Raw genomic sequence first — 15307 nt, 5'->3', positions numbered from 1 at the left:
AAACAAATTACAAAAATCAGTCATCCTGGTACACACATGTAACCCAGGAGATGGATGAATGATGGAGAGCTTGATGCCAGCCTAAGGTATATAACAAGATGATGACTCAAAAATTATTTGTAACACTATAATTAATATACTCTTTAAATTTTGGTTACATCTATCTATCTCTCTACCTATCTACCTATCTATCCATCCATCCATCCATCTATTGTGTGTGCATGCTTGCCTACACCACCACAGAGGACAACTTTATGGGAGCAGGTTCTCTCTCACATTGTGAGTTCTGGTGAACACTGTTTCAAAAGCTTCTAAGGGCCAGGTGTGGCAGTACATGCCTTTTATTCCAGCAGGTGGGGGTCAGGCTGATGGAGTTCCAGGCCAGCCTGGTCTACATAGCCAGTTCCAGGCCAGCTGAGAGTACAAAGCGAAGCCCTGTCTCTAAAAACACAAACAAAAGAGAAATGATATCTTCAATAACTTCCTCTTTTGGTTGGTTTAATACGGCATGATCTCTGTGAGTTCAAGGCCAACCTGGTCTACAGAGCAAATTCCAGGACAGCCAAGGTTACACAGAGAAACCCTGTCTGGAGAAAACAAACACAAACCCATTTGTTATTGCATTTGTTTGTTGTCTGCCCAACCATGTGGAAGTCAGAGGGAAGACTTTGGAGAGTCTTTTCTCTACCACGTGGGGCCTGGGGCTTGAACTTGGGCTGTCAGCTTGGCTGCAGGCATCTCTACTCATGGAGCCACTTACCAGCCCCCTTTAAATTTTACTTTGTTTTCCAAGACAGGGTTTCTCTGTGTAGCCTTCACTGTCCTGAAACCAAATCACTGTGTAGACGAGGTTGGCCTAGAACTCACAAAGATCCACCTGCCTTTGCCTCTGGTGGGCTCTACTACCACTTGGCTTAAACCTTTCTTAAGATAGGAAAACAAAACAAACAAACAAAAAAAAACAGGATCCTCTTCTCTGTGGGCTAGGAAGAGGCTTTCTCGGGTGAAGGTGTTAGGACAAGTTGGTCAAAGTGGAGACAATGTGAACAGGGCCTTGAGTTAATGTTTTCACTGCAAACTCACAAGGTTTCTGAGCCCCAAACTGTAGGGGCCCCGGCATCCCATGGCCTCAGTCACATACTCATTGTGCCTTTACTGTTTTCAGGAAAACAAGGACAGAGGACAGAAGTCATGATTTGAAATAATATCCCCCAAACTTGTGAAAATCATGGGGAAAGTGGAATTGAAGTTCTAATTCTGGTCCCTGAATTCTAAAGGAGAAGCCCACAGCCAGCGTCACAGGCTAGGACATGTCACAGAAGTCTGTAAAAAGAAGAGGACTTCTTCCTGCCTTAGCACCCAGCAGAGTCCAAGAACGTGCAGTCTACTCATTCACACCTCAGCAGATAGGGCGGCCCGGACAGTGTGCAGAACACAGACACCAAGGACCAGATTAAGTCATCGGCTTCCGGTTGTCAGCTTTTGTACATCTGTGGCTGAATGCAGAGAGGCAGGCCACATGCAAATGAACCCGAAACCACCTCCTGGCTCTTAAACTGCATGCTTCGATTAATATAGATGACTAGATGACTCTGGTGGCATCTGCCTCACAAGCACACAATCCCCTCCTGAACGCCCGCCCTCCGCCCACAGAAAAACACATGCACATTATTCACAATAGAGAAAATGCAACTTGAATGTAAGCAGTAAGAAAAAGACATCTGCCCAGACAATGGCATATCATTTCTCAATTTAAAACAAAGGATGAGCCTTTAATCCCAGCACTTGGGAGGCAGAGGCAGGGGGATCTCTGTGAGTTTGAGGCCATCCTGGTCTACAAAGTGAGTTCCAGGAGAGCCTCCAAAACAATACAGAGAAACCCTGTCTCGAAAAACAACAACAACAACAACAACAAAAAAAAAACCCAAAGGATGAAATAAATACGTTACACTACACATGCACATTTGTATGACCTGCCTGGTACAGACAAATGTATCAAGATGGTAAGTGCTTAATATCATTAATAGGTGAGGAAGGAGGTACCAGGGTTAACTACTGTTGGGGAAGTCTTATGCCAATAAAGCACTGGCTGGCCAATAGGAATCTAGATAGGTGGGGCTAGGAGTCCAGGAGGATTCTGGGAAGGAGAAACACAGGAAAGAGTCAACATGTAACGCCATGGGGGTAGGAAGCCTGGAACTATTCTCCGGTAAGAGACAAACTTAGATTAACAATTATGGGGTAATTACTTAAGTCAGAGCTAGCCAGTAAGAAACAAGCAAGGCCAACAGCTTCATAATTAATACAGCATCTTGTGTGTTATTTGGGGACTACATCGCAGCAGAGCCCAGGCTGCTGGCGGGAAAGCTTCTATCAAGAAAAAGGCTTCTCTTTAACAAACTACAAAAAAAGTAACTTTGTCTATTACTGATGAAGACATGTCTAAATGTGGGCTGTCATGGACTTGGAGATGGAGCTCAACAGTAGCACTGACTACTCTTGTAAGGACCCAGGTTCAGCTCCTAGCCACAGCATGGTGTCCTATGCCCTCTTCTGGTCTCCATGGGCACTACTCATGCACATAGTACATATACATATAAGCAGGCAAAATGTCCATACACATAAAATTAAACAAATGTTAAAGAATAAAATTGTGCTGAAAGTGTTTAGTGTATACTTTAAAAGATGTAAATTATGCCTCAATGAAGTTTATTACAGAAGAGTAAATAATACTTCAGGGAATAAAGTAGGCCTGCATGTATGCCTCCTTGCTAGGAGAGGGCACCAGATGTCACTACAGATGGTTGTGAGCCACCATATGGTTGCTGGGAATTGAACACAGGACCCCCTGGAAGAACAATCAGTGTTCTTAACCACTGAGCCATCTCTCTGGCCCAGGAAGAATGCTCTTATGGTTAGTTCTTAGGGCAACCCCATAGGCACTTTTTATTTAGTTGTTTGTTATTTGTTTGCTTGTTTTTGATTTTTCAAGACAAAGTTTCTATGTGTAGCGTAGCTGTTCTGGAACTCACTCTGTAGATCAGGCTGTCCTCAAGTTTACAGAGACCTACCTCTGCCTCCCAGACCTGGAATTAAAGGCATGCACCTCCACCACCCAACTCCCACCCCGCCCCACATTCTTAGAGGTGAAATAGACCACAGTAACACCTGCTGAGTGAACACATACATTGTGCTACCACCTGCTGTGTGTCCTGTGTCATGCTTGTTTGCTTGGGAAGAATAATTTACAGATTTATGGCAGTAGTCTGGAAGCAGCTATAGCAGTAACTGCACTGTGGCCTGTGCCTCCGTTCTAAAGTCCCTCCCCATTGAAGCTGTTCCTGGAGAATAAGACCCCCTTCTTCCTAGGACCTGACCACTAGCCAAAACCTCCCCCCCCCCGAAGGAGAATGAAGGCGGCTGCAAGCCTCCCATCGCCACCTTCGCCTGAGTGGAAAATGGGTTCCAGACTGAGAGGTTAAGATGTTCCAGGCACATGGACAAGCACTTTATGCTAATGATTCCCCTTAGCCTGACTTTAACGGAGCTCTAAAAGCCAATAAATCAATCCCCCTTCCTGACTGTGTTAGAGAAGAGGCCCCCACAGAGGCTGGTCATGGACTCCTGCCTACAGTGCCCCATCGTTGTGAGCAGAGGTTACATAATCTTACTGGGAAATCAATTTCTACTTCTATTTCTATAGTTTAGTCTCCCCACCACCAAATTAACTGACCGTTCAGGAAACAATTCTAAAAATGATTCCCTTCTATCTGAGATAAACCCCAAATTAAACTTTCCTAAGCCCATCAGGCTGGGCTGACTCATGCAAAGCTGTATGGGACAACAACACGAACCTGCCAATTACTAACATGTTTCTTTAACACGGGAAAGCCGTGTTCTGAGCCAGCGGGAGCATGATGCTGTAAGTTAGACCAGAAACTATGTCACTTGGAAAACTCCCGGAACCTTCACACTCGCATTTCATATTTCCAGGTGTGGGTTCTTTACAAAGCCCAAGACAGTTAATTTCAGGAAAACAAAACACCATAGTCAAAGACCATTCATCTCTTCAGTATTCAGTCCCTGGTCTACTTACCCTGAGAGAATCTGTCTCAATGACAGGTGCTAATCTGCTTTAACACCTTGTAGCTTCCTCGGTAATTGGGCATTCCTCTCAATTAGGAGAGAGTCACACAGCGCTTTCTGCCAGAGGGAGACCACTGACCTGATCAGGGATCATATGTACCTCCCTTCATGGAGATTATCAAATGGTACCCCAACAATCTGGTAGGAGACTCTAAAATAAACTCAACCTTCCTCAGCTACAAAACAAATATTTCTTGAATATCTCTCAGCTTGATTCTGGTTCCAGTGTCGTACCTGGAACCCAATCCCAGAATATAATTTTGCACATGCTATGAAAAACTTAACTTTGCCTTTAAGAGTGAGTCACGGAAGGAAATAGACATCACGGCGATTGATTTAAAAAGGGTAAGAAATTTTAACTCATGAGTGAAATAAAGCCCCCCTGCCTAAAATAAATAATAATAAAGTTCTGCTTCAGTGAGGAGGAAAAAAAATCAATTAGAAAGTTCAGTCAAAACAGCACAGTTTGGGGCTGGAGAGATGGCTCAGGGGTTAAGAGCACTGACTGCTCTTCCAGAGGGCCCAGGTGCAATTCCCAGCAACCACATGGCAGCTCACAACTGTCTGTAACTACAAGTCTGACAACCTCACACAGACATACATGCTCAAAAAACACAAATGCAAATAAAATAAAAATAATTAAACTTTCACTAAAAACAAAACAAAACAAACAAACAAACAAAAAAACCCAACACAATCCAAAGACAGGGAGAAGTGAGAATGTGGCTTGAATTTGAACTGGTTACTCATGCATCCATTTGTCCTCATCAATATTAGCCTCCGCTCTAAATGCTAGAGTCTAAACGGGACTTGGGGGCCCTGTGAGGTGGCTGAGTGGGTAAAGGAAAGTCACAAAGCCTGACAACCCTGGGACCCAGATACCCATGTGTGCACACACACACGTACACACGCATGCATGCATGCACACAAATGCAAAAAGAAAAATTAGAAGATGTCTAAAATATGGCTCTGTCTAAAAAGAAAACAACAATCCCTTCCTAATATCCTTCATTTTAATCTTTTTTTTGGAGGGGGTTCAAGACAGGGTTTCTCTGTGTAGCCCTGGCTGTCCTAGAACCATTTTGTAGACAAAGTTGGTCTATAACTCAGAGATCTGCTTGCCTTTGCCCCCAAGTGCTGAGATTAAAGGTGTGCACCACTACATAGCCATATTTAACTTTCTTAAAAGAAAAAATAAAGAAAAATAAAAAGAAAACTTATTAGCTAGGCACAGTGATGTGGTACATGCTTTTAAACTTACAGAGTCTCCTTCAAAAACAAGAAAAAGATTTATTTATTTATTTATTCATTCATTCACGGCAGGGTTTCTCCATGTAACAGGTCCAGCTATCCTGGATGGAATTAGCTCTGTAGACCAGGCTAGGCTTGAGCTCACAGAGACCTGCCTGCTTCTGCCTGCCTCTGCCTCCTGCCAGGTGTTAGAATTAAAGATATTTGCCCCTTTGCCTAGCTATTTGAAGTTATGTTTATACACATACATGCCTGTGTGAAGGTATGTGAGCACAGGACCCCTTAGATGCCAGAAGTGGCATCAGATACCTGCAGCAGGACTTACAGATCAAACTTGGGTCCTCTGCAAGAGCAACAGAGCATGCTTTCGAGTGAGTCATGTATTCACTCACTTAATTTTTGTTTGTTTTGTTTGAGTCATGGGGTCTCATGAGACCAGGCAGGCCTCAAACTCCCTGTGTGGCTAAATCTGGCCTCTAACTCTGCGTCTTCAAGTCTCCGCCTGGCTCTGAAGTGTTAAATTACAAGCATGCACCTTAATTTTCTTTTCTTTTTGTTTTTGTTTTTTTGTTTTTTTTTTTTGGAGACATGGTCTCCCTATGTAGTGTTGGCCAGCCTGGAACACATTATGTAGACCAGGTTGGTCTGGAAGTCACAGTGCTAAGGTTAAAGGTATGTACCACCATACCCAGATACTTTTCCTATTGATACAAAATTTTATAATTTTGTACACTTAGCCACATGTGGTATCACATGCCTTTAGTCCTAGCACTGGGGAGGCAGAGGCAAGAACTCTGAGTTCAAAGCCAACCTGGTCTACAAATCAAGATTCAGGACAGCTAGGGCAGGAGAGAAACCCTGTCTTAAAACAAGTCAAAACAACTAATATCGATAGCTGGGTGGTAGAGGCGCATGACTTTAATCCCAGCACTTGGGAGGCAAAGGCAGGTGGATCTCTATGAATTTGAGACCAGTCTGGTCTACAGAGTGAGCTTCAGGACAGAGAAACCCTGTCTCAAAAAAATCAAAACTTGAAACAAAATGCCAACAACAACAACAACATGTACTTACAGATGGATCAAAACAGTAAAAGGTCAAAGGAATGGAATGGGTTGCATGTGAGGGTACCCAGATTGAACAGATGGATGTAGCTAGGCAGAAACCTTCAGGGCTTTCCCCAGAACCAAGTGACAAGTAGAGTCCTGGCTGACCTACAACTTTCTGTGTGGTCCAAGCCAGCTTCAGACTTCAGAGTGCTGGAATGACAAGCAGCTGGGAGTTCTTTAAGGATCAGATTCTAAACTTAAATGTCACCGTAAATGTTAAATTCTTTTGAATCCCGGACTCCATACTTACCTGCTGCTGCTGCTGCTGCTGCCTTTGAAAGCCATTGTTGTTGGTCAGTGGAAGGTCCTCATCTGGAAGAGAAACAGCAGCTGTAAACATGGTGACACCATTGGGAAACCATCACAGAGACAGAAGTCAGAGTTCCCACTTGGATTAGAAAATGACTCTCAGAAATACAAATGGCTAAGAAATATTGGGAAAAATGTTATCATTCTTAGCCATCAGGGAATTGACAATTAAAACTTTTGTGAGACCCCGTGTTAACCCAGTCAGAATGGCTAAACTTAAGGAAACAAAAAGCAACAAATGTTGGGAGGATTTGGGAAACCCTCATGTGTCTCAGGGAGTACAGATTGGCCCAGCCACTATAGAAATCAATGTGATCCATTATGTGACCCTACTATACCACTATATCATTCCTGGAAATACCTCAAGAAATCTATTTCCTACTACAGAGATGCACACTCATCCATGTTAATCTCTGCTCTACCCACAACAGCTAGGACATGGGGAAAGCCTAGATGCCCATCAACTGCAACTGATGAGTGGATAATGAAAACGTGGTAAACACTTACAGTGGAATTCTGCTCAGCTGTAATGAGAAATGAAATTTGTAGGTAAATGGTTGAGCTAGAAAACATACCAGGTGAGATAACCCAGACCCAGAAAGACAAACGCCACATAGTCTCACTCATATGTGGATCTTAGCATCAAATCTTAAGATTTGTGCGTTCAGTCAGGAGAGTCCTCAGAGCACAGGAAATTAGGTAGGACCACTGGGGGGAAGAGAAAGGAAGATCTTTTTTTGTTTGTTTTTTCACAACAGGGTTTCTCTTTGTAGTCACAGGTGTCCTGGAACTAACTCACTTTGTAGACCAGGCTGGCCGCAGACTCAGAGATCTACCTACCTCTCCCTCCTAAGTGCTGAGATTAAAGATGTGCATCACCACTGCCCCCCCCCCAGGACCTTCAGAGAGAGTGAAGAGTAGGACACTAGTGACAAGAAGGGGGGGGGATAAAGGCAAGAGCGTTTAAATTGGGAGAGAGATGCAAGGGTAGAACAGAGGATGATACTGGGGAAGAGATAACTAATACTAAGGATGTTTGAAAAAGAAACTTACTCTTATATAAACTTCCAAATATTTATATGGAATTTAATTGGAACCGGTGCCAGATGTGGGATACCCTCCTCTAAGCTGTTGGCTAGTGGTATCCAGGAGACTACCCCACGCTGGGCATTGGTGGCGCACGCCTTTAATCCCAGCACTCAGGAGACAGAGGCAGGTGGATCTCTGTGAGTTCGAAGCCAGCCTGGTCTACAGAGCAAGTACCAAGACAGCCTCCAAAACAATACAGAGAAACTCTGTCTCAAAAAACCAAAAAAATAAAAAATAAATAAAATAAAAATAAAAATAACTAAATAAAAATTAAGAGACTACCCCACAAGCAGTACAGCCTATTGCCATTACTCTTGATTGTTCATCATGGTAAGACCCTATTGCTGAAGACACCACACGATTGTCACACTGGAAGCTACTGGTTAGCTTTTATACTAACCAGTACTGAGCAGGCTGCTGGGAGGAAGAGAAAACATCAATGGTCTTCCTCAGCCTCAAATCGAGTGAGCAGCAATAATGAGTGATATGGAAACATATGCTCACAGATATAACAGACATATATGCTGTAACCTACTGGTTTCTGCTTGGATTTAAGGCCAGTATACAGGAGGGAACCCATGCCTGGGACTGTAGATCTGGCCAAGAATCCATGTTGGGGAGCTCTCAGGTCACATGGATGGACTCACTACTATGTTTGTTTGAAACAGGGTCATACTATGTAGCCGTGGATAGCCTAGAATTCACTATGCAGATCAGGCTCATCTAGAACTCACAGAGATTAGCCTGCCTCTGCCTCTCAAGAGCTGATATTAAAGACGTTTGCCACCACATTCAGCAAACTGATTCTTCTCTTAACATGGACACAGTATCAAGCTGCCCTCTAAATCTGAATCTCTCTACCCATAGACAGTGCAGCTCTCAGACCTCAACAGTGAAGTTTCTCTGTGCAATGAATGCCGGTTAACCCAGAAATTCATAACTGGTCAAAAGACAGAGAAGAAGTGTTGGAGGAATACTTACACACAAGTGGGACATCTACATCATCACACCCCCTCCCCAAGGCTAGAGACCATCTCAGAAGAAGGAACAACAACAACAACAAAAAAAAAAGCATAAGAGCCAGCAGTCAGGAAGGACTGAAGCAAAACAGTGTCTGCTGACCATGATGGGACCATGACCATGGGACCACAGCACTCACGAGCTTGGCAGCAGCAGTTGCCTGTAGAGACATGGGTGGGATCACTGTCAACACTGCATCACGAACTGGAAATAGGTGCATGAGCCCTCACCCCTAAAGGAGTAGCTCTGGGCAGTTAAGTTTTCAAGGAGGGAGAGTGAGTGTTCAAGGGTGTGGCTCCTGGAGGACAATCTCCAGTCTATGGGTTCACACATACCAGAGGGCATAAACTAAAGTCCATGGGATATCAACAACAACAAAGACAACATGGAGTTCTGGGTAGGGAGATGGGGGATGGATCTGGGAGGAGTTGGGGTACTCAAAATGTATGACATTCTCAAAGAATAAACTATTTTAGAGGGGCTGGAGAGACGGCTCAGTGGTTGGGAGTGCTGGCTGCTCTTCTAGAGGACACCGGTTCAAGACCCAGCACCCGCATGGCAACTCACAATTGTCTATAACTCCTGTTCCAGGGTATCTGAAACCCTCACACAAATATGCATGCAGGTAGAACACCAATGTATACAAAATACAAGTAAAATTAGTTTTAAAACATTTTAGAAAGAAAATTTTTTCAATAACTTCCAAGTTTCATGAACAAAGTAGCTAGCATATTTCAAAAGTCAAACATTACTACGAGTTTTGAGGGGCTACTCAAAGCCATTTCAGAAAGGAAAAAAATATACATAGGCTTATGATGGGAAAGAGGGAAGGAAATTATCATTTTTTTCTAGTGTCAACTCTGTGCTAAGCATTATGGTAAGCCTTTGAAAAATGGTGTTTCAAGTAAATAGTATGATAAAATTTCAGAGTAAGCACTAATATCTCATCTTGCAGATGAGACTGGGTTTGAAGCTACCAATCAAGGTCACAGGTTGTATTAGTATATGAAACAGAACTAAGAGGAGAGGGGGAAGGGTATGGAGAATGCCAGAAACAGCTGATCTTCATGTAACAATGTATTACTTTAAAAAAGAAATGTAGGGGCCCACTGAGCCATGACTGCTGCTGTCTGGGCAGGGAAGTGGGGTGGGGGCACACAGTGCCTGTATTTAATAAACATGAATTCAATTTTTTTTGTTTGCTTTTGGTTTTATTTTTTTCGAGACAGTGTTTCTATGTATTGTTTTGGAGGCAGTCCTGGAACTCTCTCTGTAGATCAGGCTGTCCTCGAACTCAGAGATCCACCTCCGCCTGCCTCTGTCTCCGAGTGCTGGGATTAAAGGCTTGTGCCACCAACACCCAGTTGTTTTTGTTTTTCAAGACAGGGTTTCTCTGTGTAGCTTTGGAGCCTGTCCTGGAACTAGCTCTTGTAGACTCACAGAGATCCACCTGCCTCTGCCTCGAAAGTGCTGGGATTAAAGGCGTGCACCACCACTGCCCAGCCCATGAATTCTTTAAAAGTGTAGGTTGGCTAGTCATGGAGGCACATACCTATAACCTGGTTAGAGTTCAAGGCTGGGCTGAGCATGCAACAAAACCCTGTCTAAAAAAATCAAACAGATAGATCCAAATGGCAATCTTACTCCTCATCTCCTCTTTCTCCCTTTCTTCTTCAATTTTAAACAGGGTCTCAAAAATCACTATACAACACAAGTTGCCTGATCATCCTGCCTCTACCTCCTATGAGTTACAATTACAGGCATGTGCCATATGCTGGTTTAAAATAAAATTCTTGGTGTATTCTCTAAAAATGAGACTGGATTTTAGTAAAAGGCATTTGTCCTACAATCTGGGCAGGCGGCCTTGGTTCTATCTGCGTGTCTAGGAATAACTTTCTGAGTAAATACCAGCAGCTGTTTCCTTTCCCTGCCTATCCGTAAATTGGCTGGATTTACTCTAATTTGCTTTACTGTTGGTTTGTTTGGTTTTTTTTCCCCAAGCATTTGTAAAGACAAAGGTGGGTTGCCAATTACCTTAATTTGTCACTATTTGATACAAATGGCAACACTACATGAAATCTGTAACCATTTTCAATTGCCTGCTGTGACCACTTAACTGTAACAATTTCACCTGGGGCTGAACCACTCTATAGAATCCTCCCTAGTTCTTCTAGCAGTGCTGATAAGGCCTTTGATATCTCTTTCCATGAAATTTAAATTACAATGTTTCTGTCCCAATAGACACTGTTTGTTACTATTATCTCTTCTACCCAAAAGCTACAATGTAGCAGATGTTATATTGCCTTTCACTCTCACCAGTGGAGCTGTAAGGTTTTCAGGGTCAAACTTCTTTTGGAGTCACTCCTCCAGGCAACAGAACTTAGGCAAGATCCCTATAAACTCCAACTCCACACCCCTTTTCATCCTGCTCCCCTCCCTGACATTGTCCCCCCCTTACTTTCTCCCACCTTCGTCCTTTCCTCTCCTCTCTGACTCACTTTCTTGAACACAGAAAACGATCAATAAAATTATTGGAATCCTGTTGGTGTTATCCTTGGTAATACTTCTGAAGAGGCATTTAAAGAGTCTACAATGGCATTCCCACCGTGATTCTGCTAATGAAGCCCAAACTGTTTGTTGATCAAGCCAGTCTACCCAGTCTATGAGGTTATTAACATGACACAGCTTAGAATCACGTGGGTAGGGACTCTCAGCAGGGGGCTGTCTAGATTAGGTTGGTCTGTGGTCTGGTCTGTGAGGATTATGTTTTAACTGAGGTAGGAAGACCTGCCCACTGTGGGTTGTACCATCTCCTAGGCAAAGGATGCTGAATTGGGTGAGTGGAGAAAGTAAACCAACTGTTCATTGGCAAGAGCATATTAAATCACTGCTCTTTGCTCTTGATTATGGAGGTCATGTTACCAGCTGCTTCAAGTCCTGTCACCTTGACTTTCTCACAATGAAGGGCTAAAACCTGGACTTGTGAATCACCAAATAAACCCTTTCTCTCGTAAGTTGTCTTTCCTTCCTTTCCTCCTTCCTTCCTTCCTTCCTTCCTTCCTTCCTTCCTTCCTTCCTTCCTTCCTTCCTTCCTAGACAGGATTTCTCTGTGTAACAATTCTGGCTGCCCTGGAACTTGCTTTGTAGACCAGGCTGGCCTCAAATGGACAGAGATCTGCCTGCTGGGATTAAGGCATGCTCTACACCATACACCACCAGCTTAAATTGCTTTTGTTATAGTGTCTATCATAACAACAAACCCAACAAGACTGAAACAGATTCCTAGCTCCGAAGGCACGCAATAAGCAACCAGAAGATAAAGCACACAGCCCTGCCTCTACTAATGTTACAGGTGCATGCATGACAGGAGGCACAAATGAAGAAATGTTGAACAAAATAGATACTCTACCCCCAAGAGCTGCTATAGAGAACAAAACTGGGGTGGAGAATGCCAGAGAGGAACTGAGGTAGGATACTGAAACTTTATAGAGAGGTTAAGTAGAGAATGTGATGCTCAGGAAACATTGTAGTTGTCAGTTTTCATTTCATGCAGAGGGACATCAAAGGATGGAGAAGCATGCCCTGAGAACCCACCCAAGACAGCCCTACAGGCTGAGAAATGGAAGGCTACAGGAGTGCTAATAGCCATTTACGTGCATAGGAAGGGAAAGCGACCACAGCCTGTGCTATTCCCATCCCCAATTTAGCTGAGAGGTAGACGCTTTCTGAAACCACAGAGGTAGGAGCAAGATGACTGTGCCGCTGGGACTCAGGGCTTAATCTAACAGGAAAGACCCGATTCTGTCTACAGGATCTGTCTACTCTGCTCATATGTGGTTTGCACAGCTAGTGTACATTCATCAGATAGAAGGTGGGTTTAGAAGATAGGCCCAGGATAGTCAGAATATCATTCTAATCACTGCAGAAAGATATTGCGCTTACAGTTCAGACCAGCAGCTCTCTTTTTAGATTTCTTTAATTCTTTGTTTGCTTGTTTTCTTGAGACAGGGCCTCATTATATAGCTTCTGCTATCCTGGAACTCACTATGTAAACCAGGCTGGCCGTGAAATCATAGATATTTATCTGCTTGTCTCTGCCTCCTGAGTACTGGAATTAAAGGAGTTCACCACTAGGCCCAGCAACTAGATTTATTTATTTTTATTTTATATGTATGTATGGGTGTTTTGCCTGCATGTATAACAGTTCACCGTCAATGTTGGGGAAGTCTTATGTTAATAAAGCACTGTCTGGCCAATAGGAATCTAGATAGGTGGGGCTAGGAGTCCAGGAGGATTCTGGGAAGGAGAAACACAAGAGAGTCGACATGTAACCCCATGGGGTAGGAGCCCGGAACTATTCTCCGGTAAGAGACATACTTAGATTAACAATTATGGGGTAATTACTTAAGGCAGAGCTAGCCAGTAAGAGACAAGCAAGGCCAACAGCTTCATAATTAATACAGCGTCTTGTGTGTTCATTTGGGGACTACAATGCGGCAGAGCCCAGGCGGCTGGCGGGAGATAAACCAAAGAGGCTAGCAAAGAAAAAGCTTCTCTTAACAACCATCTGTGGGCCTGGTGTCCACAGTGGCCAGAAGATGGAATGTGGGTGCCATGTGGGTGCCGGGAATTGAACCCAGGTCCTCTGGAAGACCTCTTGACCACTGAGCCATTTCTTCAGCATCCAGGTTAGTGTCTCTTATTCAAGGAATTACTTTAAAAGGAATCTTTCCTTGGCTGGGCGGTGGTGGTGCACGCCTTTAATCCCAGCACTCGGGAGGCAGAGGCAGGCGGATCTCTATGAATTCCAGACCAGCCTGGTCTACAAGAGCTAGTTTCAGGACAGCCTCCAAAGCCACAGAGAAACCCTGTCTCGAAAAACCACCAAAAAAAAAAAAAAAAAAAAGGAATCTCTCCTTCCTAGCAGGGCTGTGGTGGCTCACACCTTTAATCCCAGCACTCGGGGAGGCAGAGGCAGGCGGATCTCTGAGATTGAGGCCAGCCTGGTCTACTGAGTGAATTTCAGGACAGCCTCCAAAGCTACAGAGAAACCCTGTCTTGAAAAAACAAACAAAAAAAGCAAAATAAAATAAAGCAAACAAACAAAAAAAAAACAAAAACAAAAAGGAATCCTTCCTAGATATACAATCATCTACACAATTAGACTCTGTCTCACCCCTCCCTGACAAAAATTACAGTCACATGAAGCTGGGTATGGTGGCCCAAGCCTCTAATCATGCCACTTGGGGGCTGAGGTAGGAAGATTTCAAAGTCAGTGAGTCTGAGACTAGCCAGGGCTAGTAGACCCATTCCTATCCCCTCAAATGAAAAAAAAAATCTGTGTGTGTATGTGTGTGTGGTGTGTGCATGTGTTTGCTGGAGTATGAATGTGCGTAGTCACGTGGGGGCTGGATTGTAGTAGCACTTGCCTAATATACACAAGGCTCTGCCTGGGTTCAATTCCTAGCAACCACATGGTGGTCCACAACCATCTATAAAAGGATATGATGTCTAAAATAGGATATGATACAGGTATACATGCAGAACACTCATACATAAATACATTTAAAAATTAAAGAAAAAAGAAAAGACTCTCCTGAGCCAGGCATTGGTGGCTTTAGGTGCCATCATTCAGGAGGCAGAGTCAAGAAGAGCTCAGTGTGGTCTACAGAGCAAGTCTTAGGAGAGCCAGGGCTACAGAGAAATCTTGTCTCAAAAAAAAAAAAAAAAAAAAAAAAAAAGAGAGAGAGAGAGAAAGAGAAAGAAAGGAGGGAAAAAAAAGTAAAAGGTCTTCCTGAAGTTTTCATTTTACATTGATTTCATTACATCATCATCATGGAGCACACTTCCCAAGTGGTACTATTCGTCTGGTTTGATCTGGTTGATTTAGGCATACCCTGAAGATTCCAGTTTTGAATTGACAAACTGAACTAACCTGGTCTCAGATCCCATGATCATGACCTAGTTTTATCCATAGTGTCTACAGAAGCAAGAGGGCTCCTGCACTACTCTCTTTCTGGCCATCCCTACTATCCCCACCCCCACCCCTTTCCAGGAATAGTCATCTCTCAGTAACTCGCAATGTGTTAGGGTGACTCATGAATCACTTCCCCCCCCATTTTCCAGAATTTCGCCCCACTCCAAACAGACTTGACCACTTATAACTCCTCTATCTCTCCAAGGCCACATGGCCCACAAGCCCACAGAGCATGATTTTCCAGCCAACTCCCATCCAGAGTCTGTGCAGTCACATCAGATCCAAGCACACACCCATGTACTGCTGGCTCCCCTCAGCCATGATTTGGTGCCCAGCTGGGGGACAGGAAGGCCATCTCTGACTCCTGAAACTTAGTGATGTAATAGGCTTTCCACAGCTCTCTATGAGC

General features: G+C 43.8%; 1 protein-coding gene across 1 annotated transcript in view; it reads right to left on the bottom strand.

The window, feature by feature from the left end:
• Window positions 1-15307, bottom strand: part of Aff1 (AF4/FMR2 family member 1) — a 162697-nt gene that overhangs the window by 136306 nt on the left and 11084 nt on the right. Inside the window, exon 2 of the mRNA XM_013117978.3 lies at window positions 6754-6815. Coding sequence (XP_012973432.1) covers window positions 6754-6788 — 35 coding nt within the window. The 5' untranslated portion in view covers window positions 6789-6815. The remainder of the gene's footprint in view (window positions 1-6753; window positions 6816-15307) is intronic.

Source organism: Mesocricetus auratus, unplaced genomic scaffold (genome assembly GCF_017639785.1).
Source record: "Mesocricetus auratus isolate SY011 unplaced genomic scaffold, BCM_Maur_2.0 Super-Scaffold_100006, whole genome shotgun sequence".
Lineage (NCBI taxonomy): Eukaryota > Metazoa > Chordata > Mammalia > Rodentia > Cricetidae > Mesocricetus > Mesocricetus auratus.
Note: the sequence above shows the minus strand (reverse complement) of the source record. Positions and strands in the feature narration are given on the sequence as shown.